This window comes from Oryctolagus cuniculus, chromosome 12 (assembly GCF_964237555.1).
Source record: "Oryctolagus cuniculus chromosome 12, mOryCun1.1, whole genome shotgun sequence".
In the NCBI taxonomy this organism is placed as follows: domain Eukaryota; kingdom Metazoa; phylum Chordata; class Mammalia; order Lagomorpha; family Leporidae; genus Oryctolagus; species Oryctolagus cuniculus.
In genome coordinates, this window is record NC_091443.1 from 91,056,861 (window position 1) to 91,073,323 (window position 16,463).

General features: G+C 54.5%; 2 protein-coding genes across 2 annotated transcripts in view; both read right to left on the reverse strand.

The window, feature by feature from the left end:
- The window catches only part of CALML4 (calmodulin like 4), a 389,480-nt gene that overhangs the window by 88,621 nt on the left and 284,396 nt on the right, over window positions 1–16,463 (reverse strand). The window lies entirely within an intron of this gene.
- ITGA11 (integrin subunit alpha 11) overlaps window positions 11,692–16,463 on the reverse strand; it is a 102,395-nt gene continuing 97,623 nt past the window's right edge. The window contains exons 29-30 of the mRNA XM_002718168.5: window positions 13,466–13,579; window positions 11,692–12,939 (exon numbers count right to left, since the gene is read on the reverse strand). Of these exons, the coding sequence (XP_002718214.3) occupies window positions 12,868–12,939; window positions 13,466–13,579 (186 nt within the window). The 3' untranslated portion in view covers window positions 11,692–12,867. The remainder of the gene's footprint in view (window positions 12,940–13,465; window positions 13,580–16,463) is intronic.

Consider the following 16,463-nt stretch of genomic DNA (forward strand, 5'->3'; position numbering starts at 1 on the left):
TCTCTTTTCTTCTTTGAATTTCATTTCTGACCTTGGAGGCCGGCACTGTGGCATATAGGATAAAGCTGCCACTGCGACACTGGCATCCCATGTGGGCACCAGGTAGAGTCCTGGCTCCCTGCTAACTCACCTGGGAAAGCAGTGAAAGATGGTCCAAGTCCTTGGGCCCTTGTACCCAAGTAGGAGACCCAGAAGAAGCTCCTGGCTCCTGGCTTTGGTCTAACCCAGCCCTGGCCATTGCAGCCATTTGGGGAGTGAACCAGCAGATAGAAGACTTCTCTTTCTCTGCCTCTGCCTCTGTCTCTGTGACTCTGCCTTTCAAATAATTTTTTTTTAAGATTTATTTTGTTTATTTGAAAAAGTTACAGAGTGAGGTAGAGAGGTCTTCCATCCGCTGGTTCACTCCCCAGATGGCTGCAACGGCTGGAGCCACACCAATCTGAAACCAGGAGCCAGGAGTGTCTTCCAGGTCTCCCACGTGGGTGCAGGGGCCCGAGGACTTGGGCCATCTTCTACTGCCTTCCCAGGCCACAGCAGAGAGCTGGATTGGAAGAGGACAGCAGGGACTAGAACCAGTATATGGTACGCTGGCGCTTCAGGCCAGGGTTTTAACCTGCTGTGCCACAGCGCCAGCCCCTAAATAAATAAATAAATAAATAAATAAATAAATAAATAAATAAATTTTTTTTGACAGTAGACAGAGAAAGGTCTTCCTTCTGCTGGTTCATCCCCCAAATGGCTGCTACGGCCAGTGCGCTGTGCCGATCCGAAGCCAGGAACCAGGTGCTTCCTCCAGGTTTCCCATGCAGGTGCAGGGCCCAAGGACCTGGGCCATCCTCCACTGCACTCCCAGGCCACAGCAGAGAGCTGGACTGGAAGAGGAGCAACCGGGACTGAATCCGGCACCCCGACCAGATTAGAACCCGGTGTGCCGGTGCCACAGGCGGAGGATTAGCCTAGTGAGCCGAGGCGCCGGCCAATAAATCTTAAAAAAAAATTCTGACCTACCTTGGATTTACTTTGATATAAGGTTCTAGCTATCTAAGGGCCTTTTAATTATTTCTCACTGATTTGAATTATAAACGAAATTCCCACAATGTCACTGGATCTTTTTCTAGTTGGTTTAAAGCTCGGGAATATCATCTGTGTTCAACTACCAGCTCTACCACTTACTAGCTCTGTGACCTTGGGCAAGTTGCTTTTCAATCAGGCCGCAGTTTTTGTAAATTGGGACAATAAGATTCTCTAACTTGGGCTGTGATGAGCAAATGAGAATTATAATACTTACCTAGTGTCAGAGGGAAGTACCTGGTAGATGCTTATTAGGATTGGTTAGTTGGGCTAGTATCTCTTCATTTGTTTTTGTTTGTTTTTGGTGGTGGTGTGTTTCTTTTTCTGGATGAATTTTGGTGTCATTTTATCATGGTGAAGTATTTTGTTTAGCATCGGCTTTATTTCTTGACATCTCTACAGTTCTGAGCTTTTTCTTTCAACGATTTATTTATTTGAAAAGGACACAGAGAGAGCGGGCACAGACAGAGATCTTCTGTCTGCTGGTTCTCTCCCAAAATGGCTTCAACTGCTGGGACTGGGCCAGGCGGAAACCAGGAGCAAGAAGTTTCTTCCGGGTCTCCCACGTGAGTGCAGGGGCCCAAGGACTTGGGCCGTCTTCCACTGCTTTCCCAGGCCATAGCAGAGAGCTGGCTCCGAAGAGGAGCAGCCGGTACTCGAACTGGTGCTCTGGTATGGGAAGCCGGTGTCACAAGCAGCAGTTTAACCTGCTGTGCCATAGGCTGGTCCCGGTTCTGAGTCTTTTAATTCAAAAGCAAGATATTTTCATTTAGTCAAGTCTTTTATGTCTTCGAAGGTTTTGAAAAAAAAATTTTTTTTTTTGACAGGCAGAGTGGACAGTGAGAGAGAGAGAAAGGTCTTCCTTTTGCCGTTGGTTCACCCTCCAATGGCCACCACGGCCGGCGCACCGCGTTGATCCGATGGCAGGAGCCAGGAGCCAGGTGCTTTTCCTGGTCTCCCATGGGGTGCAGGGCCCAAGCACCTGGGCCATCCTCCACTGCACTCCCTGGCCACAGCAGAGGGCTGGCCTGGAAGAGGGGCAACCGGGACAGAATCTGGCGCCCCGACCGGGACTAGAACCCGGTGTGCCGGCGCCGCAAGGCGGAGGATTAGCCTAGTGAGCCGCGGCGCCGGCTGAAATTTTTTTAAATGAAAATCAGATGTCTTTATTTTCATTGTTTATATTGGTATATATGTGTCTAAATGTCAGCGTTATTTTACAAAGTCCTTTAATGATGACTTTTTTTTTTTTTTTTAAGATTTTTGTTATTTGAGAGGCAGAGTTACAGGCAGTGAGAGGGAGAGACAGAGAGAAAGGTCTTCCTTCTGCTGGTTCACTCCCCAAATAGTCGCTACAGCCAGAGCTGCACCGATCCGAAGCCAGGAGCCAGGAGCTTTCTTCTAGGTTTCCCACGCAGGTGCAGGAGCCCAAGCGCTTGAGCCAGGCCATTGCAGAGAGCTGGATCGGAAGAGGAGCAGCTGGGACTAGAACCAGCAGCCACGTGGGATGACAGCGCTGTAGGCAGAGGATTAACGCCCTGTGCCGGCCCCGACTTTTTTTTTTCTAAGAATATTTTTCAGTTGCTTCTTTTGGATGTCCCAGATACACTCATCATCATTTATGTGTCATGATAAAATCTTGCCTTTTCAGTCGTCACACCTGTGTGTGTGTGTGTGTGTGTGTGTTTTGTTTTGGCCAAATTACTGCCTGTCAAAACAAACAAAGATTGCCAGGAGAGTATTAAATGGTGGTCTTAGAGCACATGCTTGGCACATGCTTGTTTTGAATTTAGATTTTTTGGGTAGCCATTCCAGTCTATCTAAAGATCGTAACTGTGTAGTGTAACCCTCTCTCTCTCGCTGTGTCTCTCTATTTATTTCTTTGAAATGCAGAGTTACAGAGAGGCAGGGAGAGAGAGGTCTTCCATCTGCTGGTTCACTCCCCAGATGGCTGCAATGGCCAGAGCTGTGCTGATCCGAAGCCAGGGTCCGGGAGCTTCTTCCTAGTGTCCCACGTGGGTACAGGGGCCCAAGGACTTGGACCATCTTCTACTGCCTTCCCAGGCCATAGCAGAGAGCTGGATGGGAAGTGGAACAGCTGGGACTTGAACCAGCATCCATATGGGATGTTGGCACTGCAGGTAGTGGCTTTACCTGCTACACCACAGTGCTGGTCCCAACCCTCTCATTTTATAAGCAAAGATATGGACCAGAAAGTGACTCGTGCATCCAGGTCCACATCAGGACTGCGTGTCAGAGCTGGGAGTAGGCTGTGGGTGGTAACCCTCCCAGAGTGCTCTCACTGCCTGGCGGCAGTACCTGGCTGACTACAGGAAGTGCCCCCTATAGGTTGCAGAGCCTGGCTTTTCTTAGTAAGACCGCAGGCTCTCGGGCTCACCGGCACACAGAAACGGACAAGAGGCCCATGTGTGGTGGGAGCTTGTTCTTGAGCACAAGGGAGTAGCCTAGCGTGAAGAGGCCCCACTGGCTGCTTGGATGGCGGAGCTGGGTGGGGCCTTTGGTCAGATAGGGGGCTTGGCAGGTCCCCTCACACTCAGGGCACCCCCATCTGCACCCAGCCTGGAATTCTGGCTCATCACCCTCAGCTTTGTGCTTTGGGTGCACCCAGGCCGGTTCTGTGCAGGCTTGGTTCTTACTGCACATGACAATCTCAAAATGGGGGTGTTGCTCACTGCCTCACCCCGGGAAGGATATGTATTAGTTACATTGGGCTATTCCGGGCACGTGTGTAGGTTAGGGAAGGCCCCCACAGGGCAGTGTGGGGCCTTTGCAGGTAGGGTCTGGCTGTTTCTTGGGCCTCATTGATTTGAGACTAGATGGATACATACCATGGGAGGGAGTGAGGGCTGGAATTTGTGAATCCTACTTTTCTTTTTGTAAAGTTTTATTTATTTGAAAGACAGAGTTACACAGAAGGATGGAGAGAGAGAGAGAGAGAGAGAGACAGAGAGAGAGAGAGAGAGAGAGAGAGAGAGATCTGTCTACTGAGTCACTCCCCAAATGGCCTCAATAGCCAGTGCTGGGCCAGGCCGAAGCCAGGTCTCAAATGGGTGCAGGAGCCCAAGCGCTTGGCCCCTCCTCTGCTGCCTTCCCAGGCGCATTAACAGGGAGCTGGATCAGAAGTAGAGCAGCCGGGTCTCGAACCGGCACCCCTTTGGGATGCCACAGTGCTGGCCCCTGTGAATTCTGTTTCTATCCTGTCTCAAGATGACCAGACTAAAGAAAATGCTGGTAATAGTATATTTTGGCAGATAATTTGATTCAGGAAATTTTGATACAAGAGGTGGGAATATCAAGTGTTTCACAAAACCTTAGCTTGTTGGCAAGTTTAGAAAACTATTTCCAAATTGCCCAAGCTTTTACAATTTGATGTGCTCCATCCATCCAAGAGGAGAACTGGGTTGTTCTCTTGCCTCAACCAGTGAGAACAAACGTGGGAGCCCTTAGTGGGCACCTGCGTGCCAGGCTATGTGCCAGGGGTGTGCAGCGACAGTAAGGCAGATGGTCTCTGGCCCTGTTTGAAACCTAATTTTCTGGTTTTTGTCAAATTTTAATTTCTCAAACATTTGCAAGTATATATATATGTGTGTGTGTGTATGTGTGTATATATACATATATGTATTTTTTATGAAGTCTTGGGCCACCCTCTGGAAACATTTCAGAGCACTGAGTTGTTTCTTGCACATTTTTTTTAAAAAGTGCAGTCTGAGGGCGATTAGAACAAAGCCAAGCAAGACTGACCAGGAACCATGTACCCTTCCCTTTTTTTTTTTTTGTTTTCAAGAATTATTTTGCTCATAGCCTATTTTGAGCCTGGCGAGCTTGCTGGGTAGAGTTCAGCCTGTGTCTTGCTGGGCGTTTCAGAGCCCAGGCGCAAGGCTCCTAACCCTGTCTCCACGCCGAGCCGGGGAAGCCGGCCGTGCCTGTTTCGGTTTCAGTTCTGGAACACGCTGTCGCACTTCAGTGTGATGCCAGAAGTGGCAGCCTGGACAGTGACAGGAGAGCTCTCTGCGGATCATGTTGTGCTCAGTGAAGCTGACTCCCCTTGGAGAAGCAGCTGCTTGATGTTAATGCTAATGTGATGTTTGAATTAATTCTAAGTTGTAGGAAATCGTGCAGACTACAGGGCCGGTAGCGCTCTAGCTGCAGGTGAAACCAAAGGCGGGGGGGGGGGCCCACGGCTGCATGAAGTCAGCCCAGGGCTGAGACGTGGTTGCAGTGAGTCATCGCACCAGGAAAGGAGCGTGGTACAGCCTGCTGCTTCTATTACAGGTTGTTTGGCATCCTGGGCTGGAAGCCAGAAGCCAGGGGAACTGACTTCCTGTGTCTTGCGAGGGTATGCCACTAGAAACTCTGGAATACAAGGGTGCTTCAGAAAGCAATTGGAAATGGAATTAAAAGATATTTATTTTGGTGCAAAAACAATTCAAAAATCCATGCATAGCTTTTTCATAATACATAGTTTACATGAACGTTTTGAAGATCCTTTGTATGCATGGATTTCACTGTTTTTTGGCACCAAAATGAACTTTTTAAAGATTGATTTATTTATTTGAAAGGCAAAGTTACAGAGAGGCAGAGGTAGAAAGAGAGAGATGGCCAGCGCCGCGGCTCACTAGGCTAATCCTCCGCCTGCGGCGCTGGCACATCGGGTTCTAGTCCCGGTCGGGGCGCCGGATTCTGTCCCAGTTGCCCCTCTTCCAGGCCAGCTCTCTGCTGTGGCCCGGGAGTGCAGTGGAGGATGGCCCAGGTCCTTGGGCCCTGCACTGGCATGGGAGACCAGGAGGAAGCACCTGGCTCCTGGCTTCGGATCAGTGCGGTGTGCCGGCCACAACACACCAGCTGTAGCAGCCATTGAAGGGTGAACCAACGGTAAAGGAAGACCTTTCTCTTTGTCTCTCTCTCAGTGTCCACTCTGCCTGTCAAAAATAAAAAATAAAAAAAGAGAAGTCTTCCATCCCCTGGTTCACTTCCCAAGTGGCTGCAATGGCTGGAGCTGCCCCGATCCAAAGCCAGGAGCCAGGATCCTCCTCTGGGTATCCCACATGGGTGCAGGGGCCCAAGGAGTTGGGCCATCTTCCACTGCTTTTCCAGGCCATAGCAGAGAGCTGGATGGGAAGTGGAGCAGCCGGGACTCGAACCGGTGGCCATATGGGATGCCGGCACTGCAGGTGGCGGCTTTTTTTTTACGCCACAGTGCCGGCCCCCCAAAATGAACTTCTTTTTAAAATATTTATTTATTTGAAAGAGTTACACAGAGGAGAGGTAGAGAGAGAGAGGGGTCTTCCATCCACTTGTTCACACCCCAAATGGCTGCAAAGGTCAGAGCTGCGCCAATCTGAAACCAGGAGCCAGAAGGCTCCTCCAGGTGGGTGTAGGGTCCCAAGGATTTGGGCCATCTTCTACTGCTTTCCTAGGCCATAGCAGAGAGTGAAGTGGAGCAGCCGGGTTTCTAACCAGCGCCCATATGAGATGCCGGCGCTTCAGGCCAGGGTGTTAACCCGCTGCACCCCAGCGCCGGCCCCCAAAATGAACTTTTAATTTCATCTTCCATGGAGGTTTGAAGTCTACTTGACCTGTTGGAGGTGAGGGTAATCTTGCAGAGACCTCCAAGGAAGGAGGGGTCCTAGAAGCTCCTCATGTCCTAAGCTCAGTACCTCTCTGCTGTGTTCACGTTAGCACTTAGCCCTTCCACCTGTGTAGCTGTCTTGTTAGGAAACCACTTTCCTGGGGCGGGTTCTGGCACAGCCGTTACAGCGCCACTGGGGACACCCACGTTCCATATTTGCAGTGCCTGGATTTGCGTCTCGGCTCCCCTTTCAATTCAAGCTTCCCGTGAATGAAGACCATGGAAGGCAGCAGGTGACAGCGGAAGCAGTTGGGTCCCTGTCACTGATGAGGGAGACCCGGATTGAGTTCCGGGCTCTTGGTCAGCCTGGTTCAGCCCCTACCTTTCGGTGCATTTGGGGAGTGAACTGGCGAATGGAAGATCTCTGTGTCTCTCTGCCTTTCAAAAAAACAGAAACAAAAACAAAACAAAACAAAAACCACACCCCACCTCCCTTACTGAAGCACATCTAGAAAGGCCGATGTTTCAAATGTAGGATCCACACATTGCCGAAGGGCCGCTGGTTAAGAAACTGACACTGAAGATTAGGAAATACCAGAAGATCGTTGCTCCTGTTGGTTTAACGTGTTTAGAATTGGATCTGTGAAGTCTGGAGTGGGATCCAGGAGTCCATGGGACCCTGCTGAGAACCTCAGCTTGGATGCCCCTGAGCCTGCACGCCCGCGTCCTCCGATGCCAGAAGATAGCAGTGCGCTTGTCTGGGTTTCTGTGCCGCTCTCAGGTGGCCCTGCAGAACCTAGGCCCCTGGAGGACCTGTCCCCGTCATGGGTGCAGGCTCTGCTAGAGGCCCCAGAGGACGGAGTCAGCCATGCAACCGTAGGGACACCTTGCACATCTTTTACAGCTCCTTATTGGAGGTCTGTCTCTGCCACAGTGACCTGGAACTTAGAAATCCTCACCACCCAAGAGCCGCTTTTTGTTTTTTAAAGATTTATTTATTTATTTAAAAGAGGCTCACTAGGCTAATCCTCCACCTTGCAGCGCCGGCACACCAGGTTCTAGTCCCGGTTGGGGCAACGGATTCTGTCCCGGTTGCCCCTCTTGCAGTCCAGCTCTCTGCTGTGGCCAGGGAGTGCAGTGGAGGATGGCCCAAGTGCTTGGGCCCCTGCACCCACATGGGAGACCAGGAGAAGCACGTGGCTCCTGGCTTCGGATCAGCGCGGTGCGCCGGCCGCAGCGCGCAGGCCATGGTGGCCATTGGAGGGTGAACCAACGGCAAAAAGGAAGACCTTTCTCTCTGTCTCTCTCACTATCCACTCTGCCTGTCAAAAAAAAAAAAAAAAAAAAAAAAAAGAAAAAAAAGAAAAAAAAAAAGAGTTACACAGAGAGAGGAGGAGATGCAGAGAGAGAGAGAGAGAGAGAGAGAGAGAGAGAGAAAGAGTCCACCCCCGCTGGTTCACTCCCCAAATGGCCACAACAGCCGGAGCTATGCTGATCCGAAGTGAGGAGCCAGGAGCTTCTTCTGTGTTTCCCAAACAGGTGCAGGGGCCCAAGGACTTGGGCCATCTTCTTCTGCTTTCCCAGGCCATAGCAGAGAGCTGGATCGGAAGTGGAGCAGCCAGGACTGGCGCCCATATGGGATGCAGGCACTGCAGGCAACGGCTTTACCCGCAATGCCACAGCACCAGTCCCTGTATTGCATTTTTTTTTTCCATTCATAGGATTGTTTATTCAGAGCTGTCTCTAGACTGTAGCCAATCTGACCCAAGCTCCATTGGCTCCATCCTGGGCATTGTGACCTTGGCAAGAATCTGCAGAGGCACCAGTGTTCCCTTAAACAGGCACCGACGAAGAGCCCGTCTCCTCGCCGTCCCCCCTTGGTCTGCAGCCACACCTTCACTTCTGTAAGTAAAAGGTGAAACTTCCTACAGTGCTGTCCACTCATTGGTGTTTTTAATGCAATCTTTTTTCTCCAAAGTTTTGTTTTATTACTGTTAATTTTCAAATTAAAAAAATATTTGAAAGGCAGAGAGAGAGGGAGAGCAAGCGAGCTTCTGTCTGCTAGTTCACTCCCCAGAAGGATCGGAGTGGGGCAAGCAGGACTTGGACCTGCCCTCAGGTGATGCTGACATCGCTCGCGGGCAGCGACTTAACTCACTGTACCACCACGCTGGCCCCTGCTTGAAAAACACTAAACAGAGCACAATGTGAATTTTAGTGTTCATGTGAGTTTGCATCTGGGCTGCTTCCCTGTAAATCCGAAAACTGTCTTCTCAGACCGAGCAAGTGTATCCAGCTCCTCCCAGTGCCCCCTGGGTGCCACCCCCGCCCCGGACCCTGGGAAGCTCAGTGAAAATCTGAAGGCTGCAATAGCCAGAACTGGGTTAACTTTTTTTTTTTTTAATATTCATTTTATTTATTTGAAAGAGTTATAGAGAAAGGGAGAGAGAGACAGAGATCTTCCATCAGCTGGTTCACTGCTCAGATGGCCGCAATGGCCGGAGCTGGGCCAATCTGAAGCCACAGAAGCTTCTTCCTGGTCTCCCACGTGGGTGCAGGGGCCCAAGGACTTGGGCCGTTTTCCACTGCTATCAATTCTTTTTTTTTTTAAAAAAAAGATTTATTTATTTCAAAAGTGTGGGGAGCAACTCGGACTAGACTGTTACTCGAATTAAGACTTATTTTATGCATCTGCTCTCCCACAATATGGCGCTGGGAGAGGAGGAAACAGCTTCTACACAGCTGCCTCCAGTTCAACCAATAAACAGCAGGACCTGCTCCTGATTGGAGGAGAGCAGCGTACTCGGCGTGTGGGTAGCAGAGTTGGGATTGGCGGAAGAGGACTATAAAGGAGGAGAGAGACAACATGCACCAGGAACATCTAGCTGAAGGAACACCTGTGCAGCCCCCGAGAGAGCCGGCTGGCAGTGTGCCGCTCCCCCGTGGAAGTGGGGAAAGTCGCAGGGGGAACCGCCCTTCCACAGAGGTGGAAGGGACGGTAGCCAACCCGGGAAGAACCAGCAGCAAACCCAGGAAGGGCCGAGCAGACAAAAGAACAACGCAGGGTCCTGTGTCGTTCCTCCACGAAGAGGGGGAGCGACACAAAAGCAGAGTTACAGAGAGAGAAATAAATCTTCCATCTGCTGTTTCACTCCCCAAATGGCTGCAACAGCCTGGCCCAGGCCCAGCCAAAGCCAGGAGCCTGGAACTCTACCTGGGTCTCCCAAGATCTTGGGGCATCATCTGCTCCTTTCCAGGCACATTAGCCGGGAGCCGGGTCAGAAGTGCAGCAGCTGGGACTCGAACTGGTGCCCATGTGGGGTGTGCACACTGCAAGCCGTGGCTTAATCCACTGCACCACAGCACTGGGTCACCTTGAATGACCTTGGTGATGTCAGCACAGGTCCGAGCATTCCCTGTAGAAGTTGGCTGTTGTAACTCGCTCGGTCCTTCAGCCTGGAGCCTCAGTGTTCCCTTGAGTTTTGAGTTCAGCTCGGCACTTCAGAATTATTTGGGGGAATTGGACACAAAGAAAAATGAAGCTCTGGCCCCTCTCCCAGCCATTTACCTCTGAGTGCCTAGGGGCTGGGGCCCATGCACCTGTACCTAAAGCTCCCAGGTGACTCAATGGTGAGCTGGGACTGAGAATCTGTGTTAGCATTGAGATTCTCTCCCAAAAAATGTGCCTTGTTGCATCTGTTGGTGCTGCCTTGAACATTCAGCCTTCAGAGTAAAACAGGTTCAGAAAGGGTGCGGTGGTAAGAGGGAGGAGCTGACGGACAGACAGTGCAAGGGCTAAAGGGCTTGGGGGAGCGAGCCCCCCCCTCCATGTCCCCACCTTTTGACCATTGAGTTGGTCTTGGTACAGACCTGGGGGAGAGACTGGGGTCCCGGGGACAAAGCTGCTGGCCAGAGGTTGCAGGTGCCCTGGGCTGGCTGCATCTGACCGCAGACATGCTCTGTGCCTTGCGTGGGGGTCACGTGCATCAGTTGTTAACATCGCACGGCAGCCTCTCTGAAGCTTTCCATGAGCGCATTCCCAGATCCGCTGCAGACATTGCTCCATAGATTACCCCATTCAGACGGTCATGCCTGACAAGGCGTGTGATTTAACCACACTTCCATCTGATTGTTAGGAGGAAGAACAGGTTTTGCTATTTAGGTTTCATTTTACCATTTTCACCTTTGGCTTCTCGCTCTGAGGCTGGGCTGGAGTGACAGCCCTGGTTTGGAAATCGCAGCCCCGGGTGTAGTTTTGATTTTGCTGCAGGATCTCAGGCTCTCTCTCTCTCTCTCTCTCTCTCTCTCTCTCTCTCTCTCTCTCTTTCAAAGGTTTATTTATTTAAAAGGCAGAGAGTTAGAGGCTGAGGCAGAGAGAGAGAAGTCTTCCATCTGCTGGTTCACTCCCCAAAAGGCTTTGGCCTAATCCCAAGCCAGGAGCCAGGAGCTTCTTGCAAGTCTCCTACATGGATGCAGGGGCCCAAGGAAGTGGAACAGCGGGGTTAAAACTGGCACCCATATGGGATGCTGGCACTGCAGGCTGCAGCTTTACCTGCTACGCCACAGCCCCGGCCCCATCAGGCTCTCTCTTAACTTAGCTCTGCGTGTCCTCATTTATGTAGGAAGAAGACCAAGTCATTTCCAAGGTTCTGCTTGTTGGGGTTCCAAGGAGTGAATGGCGCAAGAACAGAATGCAGATGCCTTGGTTTAAAAGCAGCTGGTGGAAAGAAGTCATTCGAAGTCAGGGTGTGCGAGGGACCACACTGGACCTCCAGCCTGGAGGGGAGAAGTGGGAGCCCAGGGCAGAAGCTACCGCAAGGCAGCCGTGACCTAACCATCCACAACGGCCAAGACAGAAAGGATGACCTGGGGGGCAGGGGCGGAGAAGGGCGCTGTGGTAGGCAGCAGATGGCGTGCAAGCCCCTCCCCACATTTAGAGTTGGCTGGTGGGAAGCAGGGAGCCCCACCTGCTTCCTTTCCTGAGAAACAGCGTGGCTTGCCGCACACAAAATGGGATGTCAGCACCTTGGTTGGTTTTAAACATGATTTTTTTTTTTATAATTTTTAAAAACTCCGACAGTAAAGGTCGTACTGTGCACAGGGGGACAGATGCCTTTGATGTGTCCCCTTTCATTCCTACCTTAAAACAAGGCTAAGGCATAAATTACTCTGCCGGGCAGCAGGCATGCCCCTTGTCCTTGGGGCGCCATCGGTGGTGGTACCACTTGGTCTCTGGGCTGGTGGATGAGACATTTGCCAGTGAGGCTGCCCAGGTGCCTGGAGCCTTGCACGGGCGTTGTTCAGTGCATTCGAGGGAGGGCCCCTCCGAGCCCTTCTCCCACGCACTGGTGGGCGTAGAGGGAGTGGGAGGCCCCCCTCCTAGCCTGCGCCTGGCTGCAGTGGGGTCAGTGCGCCTGCGTCAGGTGCAGCCTGCGGCCGGGCCCCGGGCATCGCGTCACCCACGTGCCTTGCTTCCCCTTCCCGTGAGGTACCCCGGAACACAGCAGCGGGAGGAGAGGGGGAGGCGGGAGGCCGGGAGCCAGGGCGGACGGAGTGTGTGGGTGGCAGGAGAGCCAGCTGCTTTCCAGGCTCAGCCGGATCCACAGCCTCCTGGGTCCCACCCCCACCCCTCCGCAGTCTCCGCATCCCAGAGTCTCCCAACATCCCTGGCGGCAGCTGTCACCAGCAAGCCCTAGGGTGCCATTCTGTCTATCCATGGGGAGCCCTGGGGGCCTGGGGTTGGGGCTGATCTGTGAGCCAGCCGCAGGCGTGGGAGGGGTCAGGAGGGTGTCGCAGGATTCCGCAGTGCTGGGCCGCTGCGTTCTGGAGCTGCAGAGAGGCGTGGCCGGTGCACAGCGGGGTTGTATTTACAGTCTTCCTCCCTGGGCTTCTTCCCAGGATAGGGATGGTGGTCAGTTCCTAGCACCTTAGTGGCTGGGGCAGCAAATGCCCTCCACGGGGGAGGGGGGGTGTTCTCCTGCCTCTAGGGAGCTGTGCTGCAGGTGTCCCAAGCCCCCCAGCAGGACAGTTTCCCTTGAAAACTGGCTTGAGTTCCATTCCAGAGGGAGCAGGTGCGTCACTCAGGAGATGAGGTCAAGTGCAAAGCCAGCTGGCGTCCTGTCCGCTGCAGCTTGGTGGGGCCTCGGATCTGGGCCTGCTCTCCGCCGGGACTGGCCCCCCTTCTACTCGAAGCTTCCTGCCCAGCCTCACTCCAGCTCTTTGGGGGCGGGGTCCAGGCCAGGCTCCCTCCTGCGCTTGGCGCTTTGAAAGAAGCCGAGCTGTGGCAGAAACAAAGGCAGAATCGTGGCGGGGAGTGGGGTGAACAGCGTGGAGAGGGCCTGCCTCCCATCTCAGAGGGCCTCCCTGGATGCCCCAGCAGCCCACCACCAGAGCCCCCCACCCCCAGCTGTGGTCTGGAGCAGAGCAGAGGGAGCCCCGGGAGTGGGGCCAGGACATGGAGCTGGCTCCCGCTGTCTTGCTGTGTGGTCCTGCCAAGGTCAGTCTCCCTCTCTGGACCTCCCTTACTTCATCTGAAACAGGAGGAGGTGGGGACCAGGAGCTCAGCTCAGAGACAGGGAGGGCGTGGCAGGGTTTATTAACAGCCTGGCCCTGTTGAGATGTTGTCTTCCCAAGGGTTGCAGCATAGTTGGAGTGCCCTCTGCTGGCACAAACCAGTCTGCCTGCCACGGCGAGGGGCTGGAGGCGGGGGAGCAGGAGAGCTGCAGGAGGAGGCTGGGTGGGGGCCTAGGCCTGCCCAGCAGTCCGGAGGCTGTGCCTGTCCCTGCCGTGTGTGGGAGCACTCACCTTCCACAGGGCCAGGACCAGCAAGGCCAGAAGCAGGAGGCCCCCCAGCGTGCTGCCCACGATGATCCAGATGGGGACGTGCGAGTCTTCCTCCTTGGAGATCTCGAACGTGACCTGCAGGGGGCAGGGGAGGAGTCAGGTGACAGCTTTGCTGCTGTGGGGCGGGGCGGGGCAGGAGAGCCAGGGTAGGTGGGGAGGGGGGTCAGCTGGCCCTCGGTGGGAGAGCTGCAGCCCTGGTTCAAGGAGAAGGCGGAGCGATGGGCGGCACACAGCCAGCCGGGCTCTCTCAGCAGCCAGCCCTGCACGGTGGACACCTGAGTTAGGTGACAAGGTGAGGCTCCTCCGTGAGACACTTTCCGCCTCTGGCCTCAGGCCACCTCGCTCGCCCAGATTCGCGTCCTACTCTGTGCACTGCTCTTCCTCAGTCTTTGTCACTTCTTGTTGCCCCCTCCCCCACATCTGCAAGTTGGTGCGCCCCTTCCTTCAGTCCTTGGACCCCTTCTTTCTCTGCAGCTGTTCCCTGGGCGAGCTCGGGGCTGGCTTCCCAGGAGACATAGCAGGCTTGGTGTCCAGGCCCGCAGCAATGGCCGGAGCCCAGGACAATCTGAAATTCTTTTACAAAGTGGTAGAAAGAGTGAGTATAACCTGGGCTGGATGATATGCCTTCATCTTGACAGCAAGCAACACCGCTGGATAACGTGACGATGTTGCATAGAATATACACACAGAGCACTAAGGGAGAGAGGGGCCCCCAGACAGGGGCTGGGGCTGGGGCTGGGGCCAAGGAAGCGAGAAAGCAGCACTGGGGGCGCTCACTCAGCTTTAACCGCCAGTGCGCTGGCCACACCCACGCTTGGCCCAGCAGCTTCAACCACCCAGCACTGGCCACGCCCACACTCAGCCCTGCAGCTCTAACCACCCTGCGCTGGCCACGCCCACACTCTCCTGCAGCTCTAACCACCCATGCGCTGGCCACGCCCACGCTCAGCCCTGTAGCTCTAACCACCCTGCGCTGGCCACGCTCACATTCTGTCACCTGCCTGCGCTCCAGCTGAATTCCAGACTCACGTGTGTCTGCAGGCTCCAAGGCAGACCCTGGGCCCCATCGCCTGCCCCCAGCCCTGTTCCTCCTGTGTCTCCTGTGCGTGTTTGCTGCTGCCATGCCCAGAGCACTCCTGGCTCATGCCTGCTCTCCCTTCCGCATCAGCAGAGGCCACTGCTCTGCCCTGCAAACACCCAGATGTGCCCGCTCCCCTGTGCCCCATCTCTGGAGCTGGCCTCCGGCTTCCTCCTGAGGCCTCGGCGCAGCAGCTAAGGCAGCTCCCTCAACTGGGAGCGCTCTGGTCACTGCACCGGCCGTGGTGCCCAGTGTCACTCAGGAAAGACGGAAGCCCTGGCCTCACCATCTCCTACCGCCCTGGCTCGCCCCCAGCCCTCAGCCTCAGCCTCCTGCAGACCCCCACCCAGCAGTCTCGGCTACCCCACGCTCTCCCCCTGCTGTCTGTTCCCTCCACCTGGACGCCCCGTCTTCACGAGTGTGCCTTCTCCAGGGGCAGCCCTTCCCTCCACGAGTCACTGCCCACCTCCGCGTTGACTGCCTTTCTTCCTGCCTAGCATGGTCACGTCGGGAGAGCAGAGCCTCATTCGTGTGGTTCTCTGCACTGTACCCTGGGTGTGGAACACAGCGGGGCTCACTCAGCACCTGCCCTGGGTGCATGAACCTCTGCAGGGCACAGGGGAGCTTGCCCTGGGCACTGACTCACCACGCAACTCAACGCAGGGCACTGCCTGTTCTGCCTGACCTTCTGCAGCCTCAGTTTCCAAATCCGAACAATGGGGTGGTGGGATGCACCTCGCAGAGCAGTGACGAGCGAGCAAGATAAAGTGGGGTGTCTGTGGCAGTGCCTGGCACGAACCCAGTGCTCAGCACTTATTCTTTTATGTGTCTTCTTTCTGTGCCCGAAGGCTGGGGCCTTGTTCTGCCTCTCCACCATCTCCTGCACAGCCCTCTCCCCCCAGGCTAGGGGTTTAGTTTGGGGGTGGCGAATCTCTTTAACAGAAAAGCGAGGCATCCGGAGGGTATAAGAGGGATTTTTATGGGGTGGGGTGTGTGGAAGGCGAAGAATTCACCTAAAAGACATGCGCTGTAGCGGGGACAGGAGCCTGTGTGTGTGAGGGGGGCCTGTTCCATACCTCCCTTCTCTTGAAGGCCTGGAAGATAACAGCATTTCCAGGTTCGGGTCAAAGGGGCTGGCTCCAGAAAGCTTTCCTGGGACCCCTCCCCACTGTGCCCCCACCTGGCTGCAGCGCCTGCACTCACCCCATATCGCACCTGTGCTTTGCTGTCATGGTCCCCTCACTTGCTCAATTCATCTCCATACCCCCCTGGGGGGGGGGGCTGAGTTAGTAGGAATGGCAAATGAATGAACAAATAAATACAGAACACTCCTGGGGCGGGGCGCCCCCCAAGGGCAGCTTCCAGGCCTCTGCACCTGCTGCCCCTTGGCCAGGCACACCCCAAGTTACCCACGCGCCTTCCTTGACCTTGCCTGTCGCCCTGGGGCGGGGCTGGCGTTTACTGGGGCGTGGCCAGTAGGGGGCAGCAGCGTCCCGCGCCCGGCGGCGGCGCTCTCTCTCTCCAACAGAACTGGGCTTTTCTTTGGGACTTTTCTCTGATCCAGAAAAGTGTCTCTCGAAGGCTCGCCCCTTTTCTGGCCCCCGATGTCATCAGGTTTGATCGGTAACAACCTGGCCAGGGAGGGCCGACCCCAGCACCGAGACACCCCCACGCCCGTGGAGTCTGGGAGCGAAGTCCGCCCCAGACCCGGCCCCTTTTTCTTACAGCTGAGGTGGATGGGGAGGGGGCTTTCCTTCCAAGTTGCCTCCCCTGCCCCGCTTCTCAGGCACAGGGGCCTGGGCTCCCGTTCCTGCCTCCTCCCGAGTAGGATGTGCAGGTGTGCCTCCTACCCCCTGCCCCAGGGGCGGTGACGGTGCCTTG